Genomic DNA, 26,532 nt, shown 5'->3' with positions numbered 1-26,532 from the left:
GCCAGGAGATTCTGAAGCACTGAAATAATTTTCAGCAAACCATATTGACTGCAGGTGGATCTGAACCCTATCAGAGTATGCAAAACAGAGAATTAGCATTTTTTTCTGATGCGATAATGTTTGCAATAGACCACAAAATGGTTCTTTATTAATGTGGTACAAGTGCTAGAGAAAGAATTCTGACATGCCACAAGTATCTCTCATTTCACCAGAAATCTGGTGGGGGTTTTCTCTCTTAAATAAGCCTCTGGTGCCCGTGGACTGACTTGTACCTGTGGCTTTCTCTAATTCTGCTCCACACTGTCACTGTGGTTCTCCCTAATGGATATCAGGTGTTTGCCTGAGACCAGCCAACTGATTCTTCTGGGCTGCCCTTGTGTGGGTTAGTTTTAACCTCCCAGAACATTGAACGGGATACAAGGTGGCTGGCCTGCCACTGAAGGGAGAACAAATGGATTTGGTTTAGCTCAGTGCCACAGAAAGCAAAAACCCTCTATGAAAAGGCATGCGACTGTGGCAACCACAAAGGGTATTATTTGATTATTAACTCCACGAGTTACAGAAATGGAGGCTTCACAATGCTTAGAGTACAAGAGCTCTAAGGCTCTTACTCTAAGAGTAAGGCAGCTCTAGTTGCAGAGGAATTCTATTTCTAGACGATGACAGCCTCTACTGCTTTGAGTACTTTTACATGGTTTCTACAGCTGCAAAATGACCAGAGCAGCTAATACCAATGAGATAATATGAAGATTAGAGACAGGCTGTAAAACAATCTGAGGTGAAATGTAGACAATAAAAATAAGTATCAAAAAACTCTGGGAAATGCTTTTATAAATGCTGCAGATTATACAGTGGGATTTCATGCTGGTTTTCTACCAAAGCCCTTCAGACAGAGACTGAAAGTTCTTTGGGATTACAGATACAGTAAACATTGCTTAAGCTTCTCCTTACTAAAGTCAACTGCAGTGCATCCCTTTTCTTAGCTTATGGTACGACACTTCGTCACTGTGATCAGCAGATTTTTGGTGATGGCACAAAACTTACGGTAATGGGTAAGAAATCTTTGTTTTCTCCTTTAAGTCACTTCAAATCCCAGGTCTTCTCTTTAGAGAACTTCAACTTTATTCTCCCTTTCATTGTTAAACTGGTGTTCTCCTGATGAGCTAGTAACCCAGCCTACTTCGGAGAATAGACTTTTAGTAGCTTAGTAGTTGAGGTGAGGACGCACATTTTACTTTGGAGAACTGAATGAATACATTTTCAGTGAATAAAAAGTTGCCCTTAGAAGGAATTAGGATGAGGAATGGCTTTAAAATATACGCATAAGTATATTGTCTTAAGGAATGGACATAGCAAAAATCACTGTTCCCCCAAAGTATAGCTATTCTCCATAATGTTATTTTTCCTGGGGCTACAGGTGATTAAGGACAAGTCAATGAAAGGCTATCTGTCTGGAAAGAACTGATTTTCAGTTACACTTCGGACAGGTCTAGAAAACAAAATCAAGACTCTACAAATGTGAATTACTTTGGATCTTTTCTGGGTAGTGTGGTAAAGCATGCGTTATCATCTCAGATAACTGGGAAAGGCAAATAAGTGTACTAGCATTTTGAAAAAAAACAGAGCCCTCAAATAAATACTCAACCTTACCATAAGCCATAACTAACAGCACTCTTTAGCTGTTTAATTCCTTGTTGTTAGACAAAACAACTTCCCACAGCACAGCAAGTTTTTTCCACAAAACAGGCTGGTCAGGATGGTAATAAATAGATCATTTAGGACAATGGCCTTACTATCTCAGAATAGATGCTAAAAGGCTACTGAAAACCATGGAAACAGGATAAGTGGTTCATTTCAAATAAAAGTAGCTGTCAGGGTATGTTTCTCTCTCTGCCGTGCTTCTGGATGTGGACTCTTTCCAAATCCAGGGGAAAACAATGCTGCTTCTAATGCTCTGATAAATGATGGTGACCTCTTCTTGTGATCATCCTTGAGTCAGAAGAATTGATGCCTCAGGCTTTTGTACCACTTGTACCACACCGTTCCACTGCAGAATAAAATGATTATAAGGGATAAAATCTAATCTCCATAGGAAGAATTGGGTGGTCAGCATGTTTTTTGAAATCCAGTGTGAATCTGAGGTGCCTGAGTTGATGAAAATCGATAAACTGATCCCTCACTGACCATAGTCAATTATGCAGCTAACTTTAATATCCATAATAAGAGAAGGGGGAGAATAAAGAAGAGACTTCCTTCCAGGGAAGGAGAAAGGAAGAGATGTTTAGGAACTGCTGCAATGGAGAGAGTGGGCCAGGGTCCTGTATTATATATCACAAATTGTTTTGTAAGTGAAAAAAGATTTATTTGACAAGAGAAGACTGGAAAGCAAATGAGGATATTAAGGAAATAAGGATTTTAGCTGAAAATAAGCAAAGATAATTACTCTGTCTGCATATGGGAAATATTTTCTAATAGTACACCTAGATAAATAGATAAGTGTTCTCTAAAGAGATGGTGAAAGTTACAACAACCAATTCGCCCAAGCCTGAGGCAAAAGGGCTCTGGAAGAGGTATTACTGAGATGTATCTCATCTGGTTAGATGCACAGATGGAGTGGTGTTCCCTTAGAGACCTTTCTATTTTTTTTAGGGGACCATAAATTAATGTTCTTTGTGTTTCTTCTTTTGCCGATAGTGCATGAGGTTAGCCCACAGGCTTGGCTCAGAGGACTGAGAGTAGAGGAGAGGTTTTCCTGCAGCTGCAAAACAGTGTGAATATGACAGACAGCACTTTGGCAGTGGGACAAAACTCACAGTCATAGGTAAGACAGTAGTCAGATCTCTGTGATATATGTGATACTGGTTTAGGGGACAAGAGCATTCTTAATTAACAGCAGAATAATGATCATTTTTCATACAGCCATGAGGACAGGATTAATACTTCACTGGTTGCATATTAAAATTAGATGTGCTACCATCGAAGTGTAGAACCTTCAGGCATGTATTTTGAGATCCCTGTGTCTGTTGCCTTTGTCTTTCCCTGTTGAGAACTTCATGAGGGGAGAAAGTAAGAAATAATTCTGTTTTCTCCCATTCACCAAGAAAACGTTAGAGAGGCTGGAAGTGAAAGATCTGTCTTTGGTCTGTAAGCTTTTGCAGCTCATCTCTACAACAATCAAAAGCAACATTTCAGAGACAGAGCCCAGATTCTTGTGTCTGCTGGATCAGGCAGGGAAAGTGTAGCCTTGCTGGTGCTTTGCTCCCCTCTCCAGGGATGGAAGGCAGGCTACCTAAAGTTGCTTTGGAACACTGGCTTCCTCTAACAGCCCTTTTCATGATTTCTAATTCTCAGAAAGGACTGCATTCTTTTTCTCTCTGTGCTCTTTTTTCCTGTACTCCTTGTCTTTTTCCCCGTTTGCTTTCTCTGCCTGCTTCCCTCCCAGTAAAGGGTTTAACATCACCTATATTGGGGCATTTTGTAATCATGGAGCAAAGTAAGCTTTTCCATCTACTACTGCCACATCTGAGAGCAAACTGTAGCAACACAGGCTGGTGCATGCTCTGTTAACCAGTGCCCTTTCAAGGGATGGAGTGGCTGGCAAGCAGGGTGCAATGGCAGTGTGGGCTGTAGGCTGGCTGTGCACAGCTGTGCTTTTTAACTGCGCTACTGACTGTTGTAAGGACACTTAACCTTTGGAGCTGACACTGTGCTCGGAGTTACAGGTAAGTAACTGTGATTAACCAGACTGTTCAATGCAGAGGACACTTGGAAATTTCCCTTGTGATAGTGATACGTAGCATATACACAGATGATTTTTAAAATGACAGTAGAAGTGAAAGATAACAAGAAATCATGAAACTAACCTTGCCGTGATGGGAATAGAACTGTGGTACTTTTCTCTTAGGTGGGTGAAGAATATGTGACAGAAAGTGCGTGAGTTTACCCATTGAGGTGATGAAACGTTGTGCCTGTGTCTGCCGTGGACACTGGAAAAGCAGAACAGAGCTGACAGTTGATAACACTCTCTTCTGATTGTCTCTGCTCTTGCTTGTACCAGTTTCAAGAATGCTTACTCTCTGGCTTTCTTTGTCTCTCCAGTAGTTTTATCATTCTTTCTGTCTGCCTTTTCCACTTGCCTTCCTCTTTGAATTGTTTTGGTTTAGTTTGTTAAATCTCTCTCATTTTTCTTTCGTGTCCTCCCTGTTTCCATGTCTTCACTCATTAGCCACCTAGGCTATGAGCCAATGAACTTACGTCAAAGATACTTTTAGAGTAGGAAAAAAATTCATAAAGCCAGCTACTAGAAGGCAGCAGTAGAGATGATCAGCCTCTCCTTATATCCACTGGAACAAAAGCAGAGCAATGCCAGCCCTTCTAGGGAGTTATCTTCATCACCTCTTCTGAAGTCTCTGCATGCTCATGTGTTTTCACAGAAGGACCCTGGGGATCTTTGTAGAGGAAGCACTGACAGTCATGATTAAAAGCTGAGAGTCAACACTAGGGCTTAGGAGTCAAGATCTATGCAAGATAAATTTTCTTCTAACTGCTAATTCTCTCTGCCCTTGGAAGGAGGGCGTGATCAGGAAGAGCATGTACAATTTATAGTGCTATCGCACCAAAAACCAGTAAAAGTTTTCTTTTTGGCTCCAGAGTTCTCTCTGCATTTCTATTTCCATGTTCATCTACAGACCTGGTGGATATATCAGTCTAGATGAGTAAAAAAGGTGCTCTAACAAAGTATATTGAAAAAAAAATATGGTGGGTTTTAGGGTCACTGCCTAGCTTCCGAGTAACATCTCATTGTGGCCTTGTACATCCTTTTGACTGTAGAAGTCTGTGGTTTTTAGTCTTATATGTAGGTATTAAACACTTTTGGACTGGAGACAACTTTTGATTTGTGAGTGTATAGAATCTTGCATCGTTTTGGTAAGATGTATAGTCTAGAATGAGGGCTTCTGATACCTAGGATAACCTAAATTATAACTAACATAAGAGACATTTCATAGTCTTAAAAGAAGATGGAGAGTTAAGACCTAAAACAAAACTTGTCCCAGGCAAATTCAGGTTACCTATCTAAAGTGTTCTTCACTTCATACAGTGAGTAAGATTAGCTCCTTCATTTCAAGTCACCCTGTAGAGGGGGCAGGGGTCTGGGTGGGGTATCACATGGCAGTGTGACACTACAGATGCTGCAGAACATTGCAATAACCATCATGTCTTACTAGCCTCCAGGAATGTAATGCAGGCAGTGGAAGATGCTTGTGCCTTGTAACACAGACACTTATCTATTAGTACCATATTACAAACACAGGGCTTATAACACTACGGGGTACTTTTCTGCTGACCTATTTGCTCAGCTTCTTGCCAGCTTTCCTATTGTTCTCACAGAGATAATACTAGAAATACAAACACTCATGTATTTCTCTAGTCAAATGTTTTATGTTTTTGTGTAATGACTGAGGACACATGCTTTCAGCTTCCTTGTGTCTATGTACCTAATAGATATTAATTGCCTAATAGACAGGTGTTAAAAGTCCAGCTATATCATATATATATTATTATTTTGTATACCAGCTATGTCAGGAGTCTGAGTGATAAATACATTTATCACCATGTGATAAATTCTCAGTTAATTGAAAGGCTTTTTATAGATTTTCCCAATACCTCTGTCAGCTTTTGTTCTTTTTTTCATCATTTTACATTAAAAAATGGGATTCACTGGAAAATATAAAACTGTCTTCCCTGCCTGGAGAGAGTTCCTTAAGATCTACATTTTCAGGGGTGTATGGAACATGGTTCATCCACCTCAGTCTAAGGAATGCTGGTCAGTGAGAAACCCACAGGAAGCTGAGCTCCCAAGTGTGTCCTAGCCCTAGGGGAGATAGGATCAGTTCACGATCAGTTTAGTTGTGTATGGGAAGGGTAACTTCTTTTGCATCATCCTGCTTATATTTATGCACTGAGATTTTATTAATGAAAGGGAACAAGTTGTTCTTACATTCTCATTTAGACACTGTGACCGCTCGCTCAGCTCGTGTTGGGTTTGGCTAACAGCGCATGCTGAGGGTTGCTGCACGCCTGAGCAGCGCCTCGGGCCAAAGGGAAGCACCAGGTAGGCAGGACCGGTGCCCAGAAAGAGCCAAAGGGCCATCATATGGCCGCTGTCACCGGCAGAGTGCTGGCTCCTGCCGCCCCTGTCTTCTGTCTGGCCTTTTCTTCAGAACCTGCTAACTTACGGAAATGGTATAGATCAAACCTCCAAGGTGGAAAGTATGAAAACATCAGCTTACGCAAAAAAGCCTTTGAAGCACATCCAACAGCAGCTGGATGCTTCCTGGTGTGGTACAGGGGATGCCTGCACCGTGATGGAGGAGGAAGGATGAGGGGTGAGCACCCTCCCCATCGGCTAAGTCACTAAATTCTTTTTCTGATTTTTTTTCCTCCTAAGTGCATAAATTAAAGAATTATGTGTTATAGGTTATGAAACCTTATACCTTGAATGGTGAATAAGTGAACTCATGAGACAGACTAGTCTAGGGAAAAGGGGATTGAGCTCCTGTTTGTCATGTTTGTTGCATTTCTTAATGAGCTTATGAAAAAAAATTTAAATCACAGAGTACGTTGTCCTGGAAAGTTGAGAGCTCCAAACAGATGACATTTGATTTGATACCTCTTCAAAATATGGAGTATGTCCTAATGCTGCTCTATATGCATTCTTTTCTAGACATGTTTGATATCTTCCCTCAAGTCAAAGCAAAAAAAAGGGTAAATGGTACATGAGAGGTTGTTTTAGATATTGAAGATTTTAAAACCAAGGCTGTAAAGAACATTTTCACTACTCTGCACTGTAACGGTTGTTTAATATAAAGTAACTTTGTTTTCTCCTTTCTTTTAGAGTATCTGAATGCAAGTTTACCTAGAAGTTGAATAAAAAAACATCCTTTAGCCCTACTAACGGTAGAAATTCAGCCTAGCTGTTCGTAAATCATCTTATATAACTGCAGAAAAAAATTCATTTATTTCGAGTCTCTTATACTTGCACTTGTTTACATATCCGAATTTATTTCATTATATTTACTTCCAGCTTCATTATTGTTCTAGGTTAAAAGTGTAGAAAAGTTTGGAGTTTGATTAAAAGAAAAATGATTGTGTTCATATCACATGTACATCATTATAAATACATTCCTATAATCACACTGTTCCCCAATTTTTTTGAGCTTCAAATAAACAGCTTCAAAAGCTTGTGAAGTGAAGATAATAAAGATTGTTCGGTGGTTTCAAGTATATCTGTAAAAGTTAATAGTGTTAAGGCTATGGAGAAGCCCATGTGTATCTTAGTTGTGGATGTTTATTACTGGTTGTTTAAATTTCTGTGTCTGTCTCTATGAAAAAGTCAAGACACTCAAGTTTAAAAATGGAGCAGTAAAGTTCTACATGTGCTTTAGCTTATGAGATACTGTTCTCTTGTAAGAAGTACACCGATTACCAACAGAACACGACCATAAATATGGGTGTTTGTGGACTTAATTCTTATTTATGGCTCCCTTCTTCTTTGCCAGAGAAGTGTCTTACAGTGAGTGTAACTAACTGCATGAGTTCTGCTCTCAGGGGCGATAAGAGTAAGGAAATATGATCAGGACTGTTGCACAGTGAAAGGTGACCTCAGGAACAGATTATGCTCATCAAAGTAGGAAAAAGTACTTATACATATATAAGTAATATCACTCAGATTCCGCCCACCTTTCCATCCGTGTCTGTTTGCAGAACCAGCTTCTAGTTCATTTTAGCCAGTATGCAATAAAACTTTTGGAATAAGCTGAACAGTGTAAAAATGGATAGTTGTGACAATATAGAAATAGCCACATTCTTTCTTTCTTTCAGGAACAAGCACATTTTGAGTGCACATATCCAATATATAGCTATATCTGTCAATTAGAATTACCTTAAATATTGTCAGTTTATGCCTCTATCTTTTGGCATCATCAGCCAGAAAGATGTCCCCCTCTGCCCATATAGTCCTGCTGACCTCATTAAATCCAAGCAATGTTTCTGCAAGTTGTGGCCCTCACTTTATTCACTGCCTGGCTACATCTTATTTGTGTATTAGAAGGAAGCAAAATTGCTAAGTCTAACTCTTTGTAGAGTCAAATGCTTTGGGCTTTTTTTTTTTTTTTTTAATCCATGGCTAAGATTGCTAGCAAAGAAATTAATTTTGTTTGGTGGTCATATGTGAGGTTTTGGACAGAGATGTCAGAAAGCAAATTCTGCTGTTAAATACATCTATCACTGTGTGATAAAATGACAGTTTCAGGCTGGTTTTAAGGTTTTGCTGGCTTGCCTTCTTTCCTTAGTTTTGCAGTAAAGTGTTGAATGGTTAACGAGCAGTATCTTCTTCTCAGCAATGTGTGGCAGCCAGCATCCCTCAGGTTTTACTTGCAGCTGTGCTGTTATGCGTGCTTCTTCACTTATATGGCAGTTTAGAGATGTGTAGCTTTTGCTTCCACTGCAAAGTCTTTATTAACTTCAGTGACAGCAAATGTACTCGAACCAGTATTTTAAATGTTAGGTATTGCTCAAGCGAAGGACATGCAGATACACTTGCTGGATCTCAGTCTGTAGTGTGGCAAGTCAACTAACCTTACCCTTTCCTTGAGTTTATGTTTGGGTATCTCTTTATTTAAGCCTCCATCTAGTGCTCTTCTGATTGAGACAACACATCTGCCTCCTGCCTGTGGTCTTTGCAGTTTTGTCTTCTCCCTCACAAAAGTAGTTGCCCTGTTGATAGACAAGACATCTTAGCTTTATGCAAACCTTCCTCTTCTGCTATTCCACTGATAATGCTGTCCATTCTCCCACTGGCTCTCCTTAAAGCATACACAAACCAGTCTATTAGGCAGAACCAAAGGAGCAGTAGGCCTGCAACATGATTGATGCTGGTAGTTAAAAGAGGAGGCAGACTGTAACAAGAGTTGGGATCAGCTGCTCAAGGAATCAGCGGTCCTGCAGGGCAACATGTTCACAGCTCCTCAGTACTGTGACATGAATAACTAAGGAGTAAGAAGATCTGTGCACCCAGTGGTCGCCTAATCATTAAGTATGAGGCTGAAGTATATTTCTAGTTGGAAGGGACCTACAACGACCACCTAGTCCAACTGCCTGATCACTTCAGGGCTGAAAAGGTTAAAGCGTGTTATTATGGGCGTTGTCCAAATGCCCCTTCAACACTGACAGGCTGGGGCATCCACCACCTCTCTAGGAAGCGTGTTCCCATGTTGGAGCACCCTCCTGGTGTAGAAGTGTTTTCGAATATCAATTCTGAGCCTCCCCTGGTGCAGTTTTGAACCATTCCCACGTGTGCTATCACTGGATACCAGGGAGGAGAGCTCAGTGCTCCCTCTCCCCTTGCCCTCTTTGGAAGTCACAGAGCGCAGGGCCACCCCTCAGCCCCCTCTGCCCAAGCCAGGAAGACCCAGTGCCCTTGGCTGCTCCCCATGGAACGTGCCTTCCAGCCCCTCCAGCAGCTCTGTTGCCCTCCTCGGGACGCGTTCGAGGGTCTTTGCAGCCTCCTCACAGTGTGGGGCCCAGAGCTGCCCCCAGGGTGGGAGGTGAGGCCACCCCAGCACTGAGTGTAGTGGGATACCCCCCCGGTCTGGCCGGTGACGCTGCGGGTGCTGCACCCTGGGGTGCGGCTGCCCTCGGCTGCCAGGGCTCACTGCTGGCTCCTGCAGGGCCCGCTGCCCGCCAGCACCCCAGGGCGCTCCCTGCGGGGCCATGGCCGGCCACTCTGCTCCCAGCTGGTGCTTGTGCCTGGTGTTCCTCTCTCCCGGGCGCAGAATCCTGCATTTGTTCCAGTTGGATTTCAGCCACTGGTGACTGCCCAGTGCTCCAAGCTACTGAACTCAGCAGCGTAGGTCCCAGCGCATGCGGGCTGCCAGGGCTGGGGAGTTCCATGCCAGTGGCTGGGCAGACCAAGCCTCTGAGACCAGTCTCTGGGACCCCGAGTGTCCTGGTGTCTACCTATCTAATAGAAATGAATTCTCTGATACGTAGTTTTTAAAAGGCCAGTTGTATTGGCAGTCACACAGCACAAACACAGCACAATTTTAAGGAGGTTCTGATTGAAGACAGTAATGAGGGCTCTGGGCCGTCTTGCTTTCTGTTTCAGGGAAGGACAAAGAAATCCTGCCTCCAGCTGTGGCCATCTTTTCCCCATCAAAGCAAGAGATCCAACAGAAGAACAAGGCCACGCTGGTGTGCCTGGCCTCTGGATTCTACCCTGACCACCTGAGCCTGGTCTGGAAGATGAATGGTGCTGAGAGGACAGAAGGGGTGGGGACAGATGAGTTTTCCACACGGAATGAGAGTACCTACTCACTGACCAGCCGGCTGAGGATCTCGGCCCAGGAATGGTTCAACCCTTTGAATCGGTTTGAGTGTGTGGCCAATTTTTTTAACAACGGAACACAGGAATCAATACACAAATTTATCTATGGTGATGCTGGTGAGTAAAAACTGTGTATCGCCATGCTGTACAAACTAGAAACCACAGAACAAGAGGGTGTGGGTTAGGATGTAAAGCACATCTATACACATCTTCCATACATGACGGTGTTATAGCACAAACATATGTAAATATGTAGGTATTTTCATATGTCTCTTCGTATTCCTGGGCCTCCATATCTACATTATCATGGTACATCTATAAATTTTCCAAGTTTTCTTCAGATTCATCGCTGAGAAATCTCTGTAGTATAGTAAAATTATAACATAGTAAAATATATAGTATAGTAAAATGAATCAGGCAGTATATTGTAAATTGTAAATTCTAAAATTTGTGTTCTCTTTGCATTGAAGAGAAATGTGACTTTCAGATCACTTTTGTCTTTCAGGTTGTGCGCTCACAGAAGGTATGTGTGGGTTCTCACAGGAAAATACCTGTATGTGTTTTAATTCCAGTTTTACTGATGCTAAGTACAAGGTGCGTGAGAATTCTGCTACAAGAATAATTGTACTTCCTCATATAAGTTATTTGTATGTTAGATAAAAAAAAAAAGAATAAAAAGACTTTGGGAGGGTTGTATTTGTACACTGTATGTAGCTATGCTTTGGGTCTTTTAGCTTTTTGTTATGATTCCCTCTAGAAATAACAGAAGAAATTGTGGAACCTTTCTATAGAGTATAATTTGCTCTTTTCATCGTCTTCTCCAGTCCTTAAGAATTCCTTCTGCTGGGAAGCTGCTTGCTTACCCATGAAAGAAAAAAATCATACTTAGCCAAGGGATTATGACATCCAGATTCAGCACACGGAATTCTGAAGATTTCTAACTAATCAGATTCAGTCAATCTATCAATACTTCTGGTTACAAGCCACATTCCCCCCCAAATGGCAAGGATATTCATATTAAAAATCATGTCTCTTTATATATACATATGTACACACTCTTTTTTTGACCAGCTTCTTTAATGCTTCAGGAATCTTAAGGCTGAAGCAAGATCAGACTGGTGTTTCAATGCTACTGCCATTCCTTAAGAGCAAAAAATCAACAAGAACAAAATTTCTAGATACCATGCTATTCTGGGCTGTGTAAAACTCCCCTGATATATCAGCAACACTCACAAGGACAATAACAAGTGAAAAAAATTCCTGCCTTCTGATTCAGCTTAATTCAGGTTCGTGAGAAGCGATTCTCGTGAGCAGCCTTGTTTTTCAGTAGGTGTGGCAACATGACGGTTGAACGTTCTCACTCAGGACATACTGTCTTAGCATAAAGCCAACCTCTGTCTTTCCTATTCTTGCTTTCTCTCTTGGTTCTTTGAATCACAGTGTCTTTCCTCCTCCCCTGCTATCTCATGGCAGCAGAGCCATTAATTTGACTTCAGTTTGTTTGTGTCATTCAGCTGAAGGTTTCAAGGGTTTTTATTTGATTAAAACTACATTAGGTTTAGTCTCTCATGATGATGATAACTCAATACACAAATGTGTTGCATTTGCAGAGTCCTACTTGCGGTATGGAAATTCCCTGAAGCTCACCTACCTCATTCTTTGTGGCAAAGCCTTGCTCTATGCGGTTTTGGTGAGCAGCCTGGTGTGGGCAGCCCAGGTAGGCTAGTGTGGTGCTTGAGGGCTGAGCTTCCTCACTAGTGTGGGGGTCAGTGGGTACAGATTGAATTTGTTCACCACTGTGGGGTTGTTCTCTGTGTGCTGTGCTGGGCTGTGTGGGGGTTAGTTCGAAAACCCACAAGTGATGAGTTTTCCATTATTGTTTCTCCAGAACTCCCATAAAAACGATGCTATCTAGCAAAGAAACTCCTTCTCAGAATACTCTTTAAACACATGGATAAAGACCAGAATTAAGGACAACGTCTCTAGAAAGTAAAGAAGGGAAATATCAGATATATTTTTCCATAAGCATTGAAAAAGGACTCATGCCTGCAGTGAAAGTAATAAGCAGAGTTTTTGAGGAGATACGTGCGATAAATCTGAACAAAGATTTACAAAGAACAATGGGATAAATATGAACAAATGGGAGAAGTTTAAATAACTACCAGGAAATGACTTTTATCAGTCAGTTTCTTATATATAGCCAAAAGATATTTCCAGTGTGGGTAGTAGAAGCCTCAGCACTTGTTCCTTTAAAAGCAGGACTCAGAGATGTATTCAAAAAGTGATTGGAGCAGATGAGGGTGAGTATGAACACAATCTCAATTATGGTATTGTGTTTTTGAAGGATACTGGAAGGAGTAGGTTTGTATTTTACTGGATCACAATCAGAATCACAGAATAGTTTTGGATGTAAGGGACCTTTAAAGATTATCTGGTCCAACACCCCTGCCGTAAGCAGGGACATCTTTCAGTAGACTGTGTTGCTCAAAGCCCCATCCTACCTAACTTTGGACACTTCCATGGATGGGGCATCCACAACTTCACTGGGCAACCTGTTCCAGTGTCTCCCCACCCTCATCATAACAAATTTCTTCCTTATAGCCAATCTAAAGCTACCCTCTTTCAGTTTAAAACCATTCCCCTAATCCTGTCACTATAGGCCTTGTAAAAAGTGGCTCTCTGTCTTTCTTGTAAGCCCCCTTTATAGATTGAAAGGCTGCAAGAAGGTCTCCCTGGAGGCTTCTGTTCTCCAAGCTGAACAACCCCAATGGCCTCAGCCTCTCTTCATAGGAGAGGTGCTTCAGCCCTCTGGCCATTTTTGTGTCCCTCTTCTGGACCCTCTGTAACAGGTCCATGTCTTTCCTGCAGTGGGGATCCCAGAGCTGGATGCAGTGCTCCAGGTGGGGCCACATGAGAGCAAGGCAGAGGGGCAAAATCACCTCCCTTGACCTGCTGGCCACTCTTCTCTTGATGCAGCCTGGGATATGGTTGGCTGGCTGGGCTGCAAGCACACATTGCTGGCTCATACCCAATTTTTCATTCACCAGTATCCCTAAGTCCTTTTCTGTAGGGCTGCTCACAATAAATGCGTCACCCACTCTGTACTGATGTTGGGAACCACCCTGATTCAAATGAGGGACCTTGCACTTAGCCTTGTGGAACTTCAGGATGTTCACATGGGCTCACTCATCAAGTCTGTCCAGGCTGCACCACTCAGCTTGGCGTCATCCAGAAACGTGATGAGGCTGCATTCACTCCCACTATCAATGACACATTGCTGAAGGGATTAAATGGTATCGGTCCCAATATTGACCCTGGAGGGAAACCACTGATTGCTGGTTTCCACTTGGACATTGAACCATTGACTGTAACTCTTTAGGCACAGTCATGTGCCAATTCCTTACCCATATAACCATCCACCAAACCCATATCTGTCCAGTTTAGCAGCAAGAATGTTGTGGAGGACCCTATCAAAGGCCTTACAGGAGTCCAGGTAGATAATGTCCATAGCTCTTCCCTTGTCCACAGATGCAGTCACTCTGTTATAGAAGTGCACCTGATTAGTCATCTAACACACAAAGTTATGTGTGAAGATATTAATTCAGTATGTAAGTAAATAATTTGTACAGGTTAAGATACTTCCTTGGTACCGAAATGGGCGAAAGTGTGGAGATACAACATGGTCATTTCTGTTAATGTTCTCAGGAGACACAAGAGCTGGTAAACCGATAAATATGGTCTATTATTTCCTAGATTATTTGTTAATTTTGTTTTGTTTTTTTGTTTGTTTTGTTTGTTTGTTATTACTATTACTATTATTATTATTATTATTATTAATAATAATAATAATAATAATAATAATAATAATAATAATAATAATAATAATAATAATAATAATAATAATAATAATAAAAAATTATACCGGTTTGTTCTGTTTTGTTTCCTCTTAGGCTGGTGGCAAGCTGTGTAGGGAATAAATGAAGAGTCCTCTTCATCACATCAGCAGGAACACAGCAAGTTACTCTGCCGACCTTTCCATAGCAAAGGATCTATGCTTCTGTCTAAGAACTTCTGAATATTATTTCTTAGTGATTCTCTGTCCCCATCCTGCTCTTTCCACTTTATTGTAACCACTGCTGGGTTTTCCCTGTATTTCCAGATCATATTGTATCATATCACATAGAATCATATTTTTAAAACTAACACCTTCTTAATGCTCGGAGGCTGAGAACCCAGCTCCTTGAATTGGGAATAAAGTTTTAGCTTCTTTTACATTCAAGAAGTACGAACTGTTGCTTTTTAATTTGCTCTTTTGTAGCAACAATATCCTACAACAGAACTTCCAGCGATGTATAGTATCATATGGAACTCACAGTAAAGAACATTCACTGACAATCACTGTAGGAATAGCTCCTCTGTTATGAGAACAGTAGAAGGCTGACACAGTGCTTGTTCTGTGTGCCTGCAGCAGGAGGGGGGTTGCAGGCTTCAGAGCACGCTCCAGTGCCAGCAGCTGTGAGGGCGAGCACTGGGGCCAGCAAGCGAGCAGACTGCATGCCCAGGTTTGGTTTCTGGGTCACCCTCAGGGTCCAAGAGGGTCCCAGTCCATGCAGGCTGCCAGGACCGGGGAGTTCCATGCCGGTGGCTGGGCACACCAAGCGTCTGAGATGTCATGCTGGGACCCTGAGTGTGCATGTGCTGTGAGTATCTGTGAGTGAGGGGCTCTGTGCTGGGACGAGGAGTGGGGCTGCAGGTCTCAGAGGCTCACGTGTCTGCATGCCAGTGTGTGAGGGTACCAAGGATCAAGGACCAGCTGCTGGAGAGACTGAGCATCCAAGGCCAGCTACCGGGGGAGTCCACGCTGTGGTTGTGTGTATATGTCCCACTAACAGACCTTCATCCTGATCAGCCAGTGGGGGCACAGGATGACGGTCTGTTAGTGCCATCTGTGTTTGCATGAATGTTTCTGTCTGTACTGATTTGTGTGGCTGGCTGCTGGGGTGTGGGGGTGTGTGTGTGTGCGCACGCGTGTGCGTGTGTGTGTGTGTGTGTCTGTGCCCGTTGGGAATAGATGCTCAGCCTTGCCAGTGAGTGGACCTGGGGAAAGGCAACAGCCTCGCGCTATCGGGCTATTGGGTTCAGTAAGCCCAAATAATAGTTAGAATTCAGGATTCACTTCTAGCCCCCTTAGAGTATTTAGGACATTAACAAACCCATGCCTACTGCACAGAACTATTTAGATGGGTGGTGGCACATTTTGTCAGCATTAGGAAAAATACACTTCCTATACTTCATCTGAACTTTGTCAATAGTTTTTGTGCCACAGCAGTTCAGAATCTGTGAAGATGGGTCCAATCTTAGACTAAATGAAGAAGAGAAAAATGTGTGTGGATGGCAGAAGGGGTGATCCTGTGGGTTTACAGCCATGAATTTACTGGGTGCAGAGGGATGAAGAAACTACAAGTCTTTAGTCTTCTTTGGTATTGCCTGCAATATCATGCATGTTGCCAGCTGGGAAGTATGGAAGCATCTGCACAATAGCACAGCTCCCTCATTCATTTATTATGAAATGTAACTCCCACGCTATTACAGAAGGGCCTCACTGCTACCTGTCTCATCACAGAAGCTAAGTACTAAATAGGCCATTAAGACTGAGTCGCTCATTTGCTCATAGTACAGAAGCTAAAATAAAGATAAATGCAAGTAAATGAAGTTTAGGCAGCTATTTGTACAAAAGAAAAAAGTTACATATTTCAGAGTGAGAATTAAAAAAAAATACATTTTTTTAACTGCTACAAAAAAGAATAACTGACAGCACATGTGAAAAGCATTCCACCTATTGTGTACTCCTGTTTAACACTCCTAAGGCTCATCAGAATGTCCTCCTGTACCTTGCTCACACTCACCTTAATATCTGATTGGGGTGCTGCTAGTGGTTTTATATTGCTAGAGGATAAACACACTGTTACTTGACAAGGATGTGAGAGGATGATATAATGTGAGAGATGCAGGAAGGCTGTGCTGTGGAATGAGTGATGCAGTTCTCTTGTAAGAAGGAAGTAGCAACATGTTTATTGATGTAAAAGAGCGATTTAATAACATTTGACAGTAAATGCAACAGCTTAACATGATTTGATGGCAAGATGCACTTGATTTTTTACTGCACAGAGGACAGGGTCAGGCAGAACTGTCAGGGAGACCCTTCTGTCCAGTCACAAGGTTCTGAAAGGACCCCCTTGATTTCCAAACTCCTTGTCAGAGAGGAGTCCGGGTGCAGCTAGATCCAGACATAATCCCAAACTTGGTCAATGGTTTATATCTAAAGGATTATATATGCACAATGAATCGTTTATGCCACTTAGCTAAGATTTCAGTTTAACATGCTGTTAATTACTTTCTGAGAATCTGTTGTGGCAAGGAGCCTCTCAGCCTTCAGCAGTACCCTTGAGAGGCGTCCCTGCTCAAGGAGGTGTCCTGGCGTGCTGCCCACTGCCATGCAGGAGAGCTCAGTGGGCCCTGGGCTGCCCACAGTTCATGGGGTGAGGTAATGGACCTGTAGTCATATTTGCATGATGACTATGGCCTGGAGTCTGACTAGAGCTGGCTTGAGCCTGACTTTGACCGACACTGTGGTCAGGTGGGTGCATTGTTCAAATTAACTGTTGGCTAATTAATAATTGCAATTATTTATTGTATTATTAATTATAATCATTAACAATAACAAAACAACAGTTGTGTTGTTATCTGTCTCCCCTGAATCCACTTTGAGTCAGATGCGACCATCACAAGCAGGCGCATCCATTCCATTACAGCTGCCACTGACAGTTATTACTTGAGCATTTTTACAGGGCGGGGTGGGGGATGGGGGGTGGAGAAGCATACCACCACAGGCTGTGAAAATGAAAGTTTGACTGCTATCAGAATGTAACTGTGGGAAGAAGAAAAGTATCAGACCAGAGCTGTTGCTGAACTGAGTTCAAAAAGGCAAGGGAAGAAGTCTTCACATTCCCAAAGGTCAGGAGTCTTGTCCATTCCCATCTTGTGATACCTTTATTGTGACAATAATGTTGTCCAGACTGGTGGATCTGGCCTAGAAAGCATTGCTTTAGTTCCTAGGACTTGTTCAGAAACACTCCTGAGAAGAAGAATGAACAGTATAGAGCGCTGTTGATCTTTGATTAAACCATATGTTAATTTCTTGGAATGACTTGTGCATAATTTAGGCCCATCTTTGTGGTGATGAAGATGATTGAACCACCCTGGATTATGGAATAGCTACAGGTGGTATGGAAGTGCATCTGTCCTTTATTGTCTCCAGCCAGTGGAGTCTTGCAAAAGAATAAACTGGACAAATGTCTCCTTTTCTTGGAAAAGAGAAACCGTGAGCAGACCTCAGGCTGTCAGGAGCTGACATCAACAAGCCAAGGCCTATAACAAAACCAGTTTGGACACTAATTTCAGAGATCCAAGATACAGGACCGAAGGCATGACTAGAGATAAGCCACAATGTGCATATGAGGGCTCCATCCAGAAGACAAGCTACTTACAATATGGGCACAAGGTCCACTCAGGAGGCAGCAACAGAGGCAGGGCTGGATACAAGTACACCTACAACAGAGATCAGGGAAGAGCTGAAGGCCCAGGTCTAAGCTTAAGTGGAGATCCTGGGCCCATGGGCTGAGGGTGAAGGTCACAGATGAGGGTGGTTGGGGACACTGGCACACTCAGGCCCTAACAGCAAGTATCACAGAGATAGCCTGCCTGAAAGTACTGCTCAGACAGAACGAGACTTTGACTACCTCTGTCCTGTTCTTTCTTGGTGATTCCAAGATGTACTGAGAAAAAAAGCACAGATCACCATTGTCAGAGTGCCCTACCTGAGTGTTCCAGACTACATCTGTTAAAAACTTTACATACTTGTTACGTACACAGTGGAATTCTAGAAGGTGATTGTCACCCAGGTAACAAATGCTGAGTGGCTTCAGATAGGAGAAAGTCAAAGATACCAGCCTGGTGTGGCATGACTGGCAAGGCCAATGTCGATCTACTCCAACCATCTCAGGTAGAGAAATATTTGAGACAAGAGCTTCTCCAGACAAACACATTAATGAATGTCCAACACTGTAGAAGACGGAGCCTGAGGTCCACTTAAAATCCAGGTGACCACCCTGGACTTAGGCTGGAGTAAAAGTCCTGCTAACCTGAGTCCAGGGTGCTGGCCACAGCTGCACTGAGGGGTTTGATTGATGTGTTTGCTATACACTGTGCACACATGCCAGAAATCCTAGAATAACAATTGCTACCTACTCACTAAACCCAGGCCACTCCGTAAATATATTTTAGTTTCTATGTCATGCAGTGGTATTTTCTTCTTGTGACTACCTCACCTCTAAATCACCCCATTCTCAGCTCTGCACTGTCCCTTGTTAGTGCACCCGGGCTGTTTAGCTTCCTACCTGTATGCAGCATCACTAGGATGTGCTCATTCACATGTCAGTGTCTCTCTAGCCTCCAGCCTGTCACAGCCATCTCCCCTTCTTGTTTCTCCTCAGATATAAAGACAGGATGGGCTTGGTCAGTGGTGGTAGGTCACAGGAGACAGATAACACAGTATAACTCTGCATAGAGAAGTATAGGAGCCCTTCTGTCTTTCCAGGTGTCTCTGCAATACAGACATGCAACACAGCCAAGACCACCTGTCTTCTAAAGTTCAGTGTCTATAAGCACAGGCTGGCCTTTTGTTTGTCCTCACTCACTGGTGGTGAAGCTGAAGGAAACACTGGGTTTGCATGAAGTTCAACCATTGTGGGAACACTGGTGAGACAGTGATGCATTCCTTCAGGAATGAACCCTTAGAGAAGGGATAAAGCCTGAAGCTTACTCTGAGATCATAATCCTGAAGAGTGTGCCCAGCAAGAACAGATGGACCAAAACATAGAGAATCTTCTCCTGATATGCAGAAGTCACCCACATAAAGCAACCTTTTTTTTTTCCTGTAACAACATCCTGCCAGTGTTCCTGCTTGTCTTCCTGTGGGATGGCTTCTAGACTATGTTGCAGATTGTGTGTGTAGAAATACATTTTGCTCAGTCCACCACTGTTCTATATATATTTCCACCATTGCAGACAGCCTTAAGCAGGTTATCCTCTGGGCAGAAACTAACAGGTTTATGGTCATTAATGAGCAGCCACATGCCAAATATATGGCTTCACGCACTGTCTTTCTTCTCCCACATATAGGCTTCCACACTGCAAGATTCTGTCCGGTTGAGGGATGAGGAGAAATTAATACAATATCATAATGAGAAAAAAAATAGTAATTTCAACACATTTACAAACACTCTTCTTGCTAGAAGAAAGCACCATTTCAGGTAAGTGACTTCTAGGAAGGAGGCTACCAGAAGGTCTACTGTATCTCCCTCTCATTCCTGTTAACCCCTGACAGCACAGCCAGCAGGATACTCCTTAGTCTGCTTCCCAGTTTCCTATGAAACAGCACCTACACCAATTCTTCCGGGGAAATGGATTCTGTGGCCTAGGTGTTAGCTGGCATTCCTGCAGGGTCTCTTGTGAGTGTCAGCCCTGGCACCATCTTCCAGGATGACACATCTCCCTCCTGGATTTCTCACACGGGATGTTTATATTGCTCCCTCCCAATTTTGTTTTGGAGAGGGCTGTATTTTGGGATAGTTTCTGTAGGGTTGTGGTACATACTCAGCAGTTCGGTGCTGGGACCCAGGTAACAACAGTGGGTAAGGAAAAGAAACCTATGCTTTTAAAAAATACATGACACTGGAATATTATTTTTTTTTAAGAAATCTTTTGTATGAAAACTGGGCAAAAAGGAAGTTAGGGGAAGTAAATGCAGGGCAGGTGAGCTCCAGGAACTCAACTCTTCTTTAGCACAGCGTAGTGATGGCAGAAAGGGGTGCCAGTCACTGTTCCTGCTTTCATTTACAGAAGGTGTCTCAGATTGAATCTTGACACTAAGACTGAGAACAGGACACAGAGAGAGATGGAAAGAGCTACTTCCCAGACAGGTTGGATTCACTACATACAGTACCCCTTGGAGCAATATACCATCTGTTTCAGCATATTCTTCTGCAAAAGCACAGTGTTTTCTAACACAGATGAGAGCAGAAAGGTCTCCTCTGTTGTGACCTCATGAAAGGCAGGATATGGCATGACACCATACAGGGTTTAGGTGCAGTTGAGAGCTTACAGTGGCAGACAGTTCTGGTACTTCTTCAAAATACTGTGCAAACTCACTGCTGTACTTTGGACAGGGCACTCAGCTGACAGTGCTTAGTAAGTTCCTTTAGGTATTTTTGTTTCTACTGTAGAATATTATTTTACTACAGAATAAAATGCTGACACAACCAAGATAACGTGCTAAAAAAAGTTGGTTTAGGAAACAGGGCTAAAATGATTTATTATCTTGGCAAAAGGCAGCTTAGAGTAATTGTTAAATCCATGTCTACTGATGTAAAGGAGGAAAAGAAGTCTCTATTACGAGACACGTTCATAAATGAAATGTTTACCTGGATTCAGTGTGAGATCAGAAAAATAGGACAAAACTATAATGGGTTCTTCAATTTTGCTGAGATCTCTGAACTTAAAAGTATCAGAGATAAAAGAGTATCGCAGGAAAGTGACCAATACATGCCTTCACTAGTCTTGCAGTCTTTGCTTGGCATACACTCTTCATATTGTGATAGTCTAGCAAAACCTTTCAGTATGACCAACACACCTATTCTAATATATTTGCATTCTTATTTAAAATCAGTGCAGCAAAATCAGGAAGGGGCAAAGCTTTAGAATATATGCCATTATATTTGCCTGTGTGACTGGTGAGAAGAGGAGCTGTCTTCCATTTCTGGCATCTGTCATCTAAGCAAATCCTCACACACCTGCTAATAAAAACATAGGCTGATTTCCAGTCAAAATACATGCAGAATTCGAGAGTGGCAGAGGAGGGAACAGAACACTATCCAGATGAGAAGTGATGAGATCTTGACTCAGGACCTGAGGAAACAGACATGCACAGAAAGAGAGAAAGATAATAGAGGATGAATGAAGAGAATCAGTTTGCCTCCTTCTCATTGTATATCTTAACAGAACAAATCAGACAATTGAATTGTTTTTTTCAGTTCGTACCTTAGCTTCAGTAAGCTTGGCTATTGGTCAGTACCCTGAGAAAAAGTTTTGTACTTGCTCTGTACCTTTGTATTTTAAAACCTGAAGCCACATTCTCTTCAAGTAACCTATTGATTTTTATTTAAACAGCACACATAGCATGTCATACTTAGTACATACTGTGCTGAAAAGAATTACAATTTAATGTAAATATAATTATCTTTTAGACTGAAGAACATGAACCTGTATGCTCAGCACTACAGGTCACGTTGGATCTTGAATTCAACGTCCAGTTTCCAACACACATGTTTCTACAAAAAAAACCCCACATGATGTGATATTGAATTGTATGAGGGTGAAGGCTCTCGGCTGTCTTGCTTTCTGTTTCAGGGAAGGACAAAGAAATCCTGCCTTCAGCTGTGGCCATCTTTTCCCCATCAAAGCAAGAGATCCAACAGAAGAACAAGGCCACGCTGGTGTGCCTGGCCTCTGGATTCTACCCTGACCACCTGAGCCTGGTCTGGAAGATGAATGGCGCTGAGAGGACAGAAGGGGTGGGGACAGATGAGTTTTCCGCATGGAATGAGAGTACCTACTCACTGAGTACCTACTCAGTGACCTGGGCTGAGGATCTCGGCCCAGGAATGGTTCAACCCTTTGAATCGGTTTGAGTGTATGGACAATTTTTTTAGCAATGGAACACGGGAATTAATACACAAATTAATCTATGGTGATGCTGGTGAGTAAAATATGTATGGGTGTGGGGTCATCTTCTGTAGGCTCCTATACCTAGAGTAAGCAGCCATTACTGAAGACATGTTTCTTGCCAGTCTACTACACTAAAATCAGACCTGTCAGTTCCCAGGAAACTGAGACCCTGCACAGGGATCCAATCCTGTTCTTCTCCAAACTTGCTACAAACCATGTAATTCTCATTCCCATCCCCACCCTCTATTATACAAGTGATTGCACAAACAAAGCACTTCTTTAAAAGAGGTGCTGATACACATCTAGGCTCAAATAATATATCCTATTTCTTCTGTTTTTTTCGATTGCAGTGTCCTCAAAGGTAAGTTAAACCCTCAATGTTTTCCTCTCTTGACAGTGAGTTTATCTATACATACACCTGTGTATGCAAAAAGAGACATATTTTGCATGTATGTGTCTCAATATGTCCTGTGTTTGCTTTTGCTGGCAGGCACAGCTATCCATGCCTGTATGCACGGGTGCAGGATTGTAGATGTGTGGACACAGGCATTCATGTTCTTGTTGAATACACATATGTGGATGTGACCATCGAAATTCTGTCTACTCTCATGAAATCTTCCCTGAGACTGGCTGCTAGAACTCAACATTTCAGCATCAAAATATCACTTAGAGCAGCAGACCCACCTGTAGCATAAAAATGGATGTTGATATTCTAGCAAGCAGTTGGAACACTTTGCTGAGTCACTGACTGCACGTTCTACAAGACATTTAGAGGTAGCTCACTCAGGAATAAATGAAGGACAGAGTCATACCTTTTTTGTATTGATGTAGGTAGGTAGGAAGGTATGAGGTAGGGATAACACAGGCCAAGAGAGAGGAGCGCTTGTGTGGCTTTGGAAGCAGAATATCTGGGAATGCAATAGCAAGGCAGGAGTAGGAGGCATAGAGTGGGGACCCTGGAGGAAGCTTCTGTCTAGCATAGCCAGGGTCTTCAACAGAAGGGGGAATATCTCTGAAGCCCTGAGCAGAAAACAGGACCTCAGAATCAAAGCACATGATGTGCCAAAATGTGCTTGAAAATATCTCTTCAAGGGAACAGCAGCTGAATTTTAGAAAAACAGGATGCGGTTTGACATTTACTCAAAACAGCATTTTGATGTCGCATCAGCCTCTGTTACCACAACCCACCCACACCAGGGTGCAGTGCTCTGCTCACCATGTTACAGTTGGATGGAAATAGTGACACCGACGGTTTTTGTCTCATCACACAATCTTCTTGTTACTCAAGTCTGCGATGGGGTTTGCATGCTCAGCTGCTGTTTCTGTTGTGCAACACACAAAAAACGAAAGACTTGTGGGTTTGGGGGAGTTGCTGACCTACTTTTACAAACTTAAAAAAACCCAACCAACAAACCATGCTTTTTCCAGGTATCTCAAAACAGCAAAGCAAGATGATAAAACCATATACTTGTATGTTTTTAAGGGAGGGGACTTCTGGAGGTCTCTCAATCCAAACTGCTGTTCAAAACACAGCTAACTCCAAAGCTAGATCATGTTGTTCATAACTTTGTCCAGGTGATTTCTGAATATCTCCAAGGATTTGACAAGCTGAGAAAGCTGCTCCAGTGCCGAAGCACCCTCTGGAGGAAGTATTTTTTCATAATGTCCAACCAGAGTTCATCTTGCTGCAGCTTGTTCCCACCAGCTTCCACTGTGCCCCTCTAAGGCTCCAACTCTGTTTAGGCAGTTGAGTGGTGCAGTTAGCCATCCCTAGCCTCCTCCTCTCTCAGAGGAGCAAAATCAATTCCCTCAGCCTCTCCTCTCATGTTTCTGCTCCCCTGATCATCTTAGAGACCGTCTGCTGGACTCTATGATTTATTGCTATCTTGTTGTACTGGGACTGGGGCAGGGTAGGGGCGTGCATGGACAATAGAGGTAGTATTCTAAATGTAGCTTCCCAAGTGCTTCAGCATGCTAACTACCTGCTTGCTAATGCAACCAGAAATGTAATTAGCCTTAATTGCAGAAAGTCTTGTTCAATTGCTTTTCTGCAAAGCTGCTCTCTAGCTGGTCAGTGGATATTAAAAGGGCTCAGGTAAAGGTTATTTCACCTTTTCCCAGGGGATGTGCCTGTAATCCAAGATCTCCTCTGCCAGTGCAGAAATGCTGTGCAATAATGACAAATTGATTTTTTCCCTTGAAGATCAGTATGCTTATCCTTCATACGTGGTAATAGAGGTACTCCTTTGCCCTATAGCATTTACAACATAATTTGACATAATTCAGATTGAGATAAGAATAGTCTCAGAAAGTGGATGCTGTGATTAATTATGGAATGTTCCCATTCTACATCCTTTCCTTATCCTTTCCAAAACCCTCTGACTGGAAACACATTATTATTATTTATTCCAGAACTAGCAAATTATGCAGGTGACTTTTACACACCACAAGTGTTTTGCTTTCTTGCTTTAGGACAATTTGTTATACTATCACCGAGGAGCACTTACACCAATTAGTACCTGCTGCTATGACTAATCCCACTGCATCGATGACATTATCTCAGAGAATGGTGATGCTAGAAACATTGATAGGTCTTTTTGTGTGAGACCAAGACTCTTCATGCCAAGCCTGAAATATTCCACCAGGGAGAGATTATATAGTAAATAAAATTACATCCATATCCTGCTTGTTCATCTTTTTATGTATTTGTTTTCAAAATATGGATGCTCTCTGGAGCAGTGTTTATGTTTGAGTTCATATGCCAATTCATTCTAAGTTGCATACTACTTTGTACTATCTCCCTTTCCTCTATATTCTCCATACACATGTTACTTTTCAGCACTGTATGCACTTGCAGACATTGCTAAAGGCTCCTCTTTTGCCATTTGAATCCAGTCTGTGGCATATTAGTTCTGTTTAGCTTCTGTTCTTGTATCATCTTTTGTTCTGATCCCTTCTCATTACTGTTGACAACCTTAGTTCTACAGGTTTCTTTTGATTAGGATGACCTTTCCAAGCACAGTGAAAAGGATTGGGATAGCAGGGCACATACAAGTCACTATCTCTAAAGTATTTCAGACTTAGATGTATATATTTCTAGGACCTGTGTCAGGTAAGAAAATGGCTTAGGGGACAATAGTTTGTGGCCGTGTAGATTGCAGTTTCCTTTTCCTTTATTTTATGGCTGCATTTGGTTAAACTAACTTTGTTGATGGTTCTGATAAGATAGAGAATGAATGGATGACCAGGAAAGAGGCGATCAGCGATCAGCCTGCAGTTCAGAGACTCGTTCTGCCCCCCGGGCTCCAGCTGCCGCACCACAGCTGGCTGCGAGCCGGCTGCTGGCCCCGCACCTGTGCTGTGCTGCTGCGCTGGGAGACCTGCCCGCCGGCAGTTTGTGTAAAGCAAGCAAGTGACTTTGAAGTGTTGTGTCTACACTGCTGGCGCAGAAGTAGACAGCTGAGTGGTTCATCTTCACAGATAAAATCTCCAAATAGAACTCTGCGAGGCTTAACCGGTTAGCTTTGTATCCAATGTGAACATCACCTTCTTTTTCCTGATTTACAGCAAAGGAATAATAGATCAGTTGCAGTCCCTTCCCTGGCAGCTGCAGGTACCAGTACATAGAAGGATGATCGTCATTTTGACTGCATGCCAGCATAGCTTTCTCATCTTCTTTCAGCACAAGACCTGAGGTTTGGGTGATTTTAGCTCCTACAAGATGAAGCAAAACAAAACCACAGTAAAACAAGTAAGATACATTCTCACAGCAACAGAGCAGGTATCATGACTCTACTTACTTGCTTCAAAGAAGTACATGGCCACACACCACACTGTCCACGTCCTCATTTCTGCCTCAGTACTCAGGGAGCATGCCCCTATACGGTTCTTATATAGGTCCGTTTCACATGTTTCTCTTAAACCAATAGCAGAGGACTCTGTAACAGCTAAACCTGTGCTGAAAACCCAGCTCCTTCCTGCAAGAAATTTCAAGCAAACACTTTGTTTCAAGTGTATCTGTTGAAAACACACAAACTGGCTCAGGTGAAAGTTTTTCCTATTCTATCAGTCAAGATACTATTGTATGTGACAATTGTCTTTTTATTGACCCAGTTATGTTTTATTTTACCTTTTGATATTCTGTTTCCAGAGTAGAATAGAAAACGTTTAGTGTAACCAAGTAAAGCTTTTTTTTTTTTTTTTGAAGTGGAGGTTTTTTTGTTTATTTGGTGTTGGTTGGTTTTGTTTGGTTTTGTGGGGTTTTTTTTGTTATATTGGTGACCGCTGGAATTTTTCTATCTGCA

At 42.4% G+C, this 26,532-nt stretch overlaps 2 gene segments (V, D, J or C); one reads left to right on the top strand and one right to left on the bottom strand.

Moving 5' to 3' along the window:
* The first annotated feature begins 931 nt into the window (after window positions 1–931).
* LOC130149558 (T cell receptor beta constant 2-like) lies at window positions 932–14,658 on the top strand. The segment is given in 5 exon segments: window positions 932–1,052; window positions 10,166–10,501; window positions 10,890–10,907; window positions 11,995–12,101; window positions 14,335–14,658. Coding segments are annotated over 5 exon segments (492 nt in total).
* A 10,544-nt stretch (window positions 14,659–25,202) lies between these two features.
* Window positions 25,203–26,181, bottom strand: LOC130149560 (T cell receptor beta variable 24-1-like). The segment is given in 2 exon segments: window positions 25,203–25,942; window positions 26,029–26,181. Coding segments are annotated over 2 exon segments (504 nt in total).
* Between the last annotated feature and the right edge of the window lie 351 nt (window positions 26,182–26,532).

Source organism: Falco biarmicus, chromosome 5, assembly GCF_023638135.1.
Source record: "Falco biarmicus isolate bFalBia1 chromosome 5, bFalBia1.pri, whole genome shotgun sequence".
NCBI classification, from domain to species: domain Eukaryota; kingdom Metazoa; phylum Chordata; class Aves; order Falconiformes; family Falconidae; genus Falco; species Falco biarmicus.
This window is presented reverse-complemented; position numbering and strand designations above follow the sequence as displayed.